Source organism: Sprattus sprattus (assembly GCF_963457725.1).
Source record: "Sprattus sprattus genome assembly, chromosome: 14".
NCBI classification, from domain to species: domain Eukaryota; kingdom Metazoa; phylum Chordata; class Actinopteri; order Clupeiformes; family Clupeidae; genus Sprattus; species Sprattus sprattus.
Genome location: NC_137912.1, coordinates 714,554 through 715,553, shown reverse-complemented (window position 1 = coordinate 715,553; position 1,000 = coordinate 714,554). Strand labels below are relative to the sequence as shown.

At 45.1% G+C, this 1,000-nt stretch overlaps 1 protein-coding gene across 3 annotated transcripts in view; it reads left to right on the top strand.

Moving 5' to 3' along the window:
* LOC308375018 (ELKS/Rab6-interacting/CAST family member 1-like) overlaps window positions 1-1,000 on the top strand; it is a gene marked incomplete at its 3' end in the record, with an annotated part of 80,875 nt that overhangs the window by 42,238 nt on the left and 37,637 nt on the right. For all 3 annotated transcript variants that reach the window (XM_080851041.1, XM_080851039.1, XM_080851040.1), the window contains exon 7: window positions 6-41. In XM_080851041.1, the coding sequence (XP_080707167.1) occupies window positions 6-41 (36 nt within the window). The remainder of the gene's footprint in view (window positions 1-5; window positions 42-1,000) is intronic.

Genomic DNA, 1,000 nt, shown 5'->3' with positions numbered 1-1,000 from the left:
TGGAGGTCTACCGCTCCCACTCAAAGTTCATGAAGAACAAGGTGAGGAGGAGGAGGAGGAGGAGGAGGAGGAGGAGGAGGAGGAGGACATACACACACACACACCATGGTGTGTGTGTGTGTGTGTGTGTGTGTGTGTGCGTGACAGGCTGGCCCTTTCCCACAGCCCTGATAACTGAGCTACCAGATATGGCCTGGAAAAAACACAGTGTCCATGGACTCCAGTGCACCCCAAAAAGTGATGAAACCTCTATGAATTATCACTAAATAAAATATTAAGAGAGGGTATTCACAGACTGAGTCTCAAAAAGTACTGCTACAACTGCTGCTACTATTACTAACTCAATAGTTAACATTTCCTTTTTAAGTCTATATGTTTCTAGAGACTTCTCCTCTCTGGTATGACATTGCAGCCTCAGATAAACAGAATATGAAGCCCCACCTGTGACAGGTTTGAATTTTCCCACAACACTGATAACCAGATATGTCCTGGAAAATCTACAGTTTCTAATTCTGATCAGTGTCCCTGGACTTTATTTAACCTAAAAACGTCATCAAATGTCTTACATAATGAGTGACTGAGGCATATAAAAGAGGGTGTCTGAGGAGTGAGACTAACAACCTTCTACAACTACTACTACTGCTACTACAGAACTTCTGTGTGTAAGAGAGTGAGTTATGTAAAGATGAGGGCTTCTATCACACTGCTGGTGCTGCTGCTCTCCATGTGTGGATCTCAGACTCGGGGCACCCAGACTGATCTTCACACAGAGAGCCAGAGCACTGGGGCTGCTGCTGCTGCTGCTCAAGTCTCTACCCAGCTGGACGTCTCTGCTGAGCTCAGGGAACTCAGAGACATGGTAAACAAGCAAGGAATGACTCTGATCTTAACTCAGTATGAGCTAAAAAACACCAAAGATCTGCTGTACAAAATAGAGGGTGAAAATGATGCAGTGAAACAGAGACTGGTGGCCAGTGAAACTGAAGTGGTGAATCTGAGG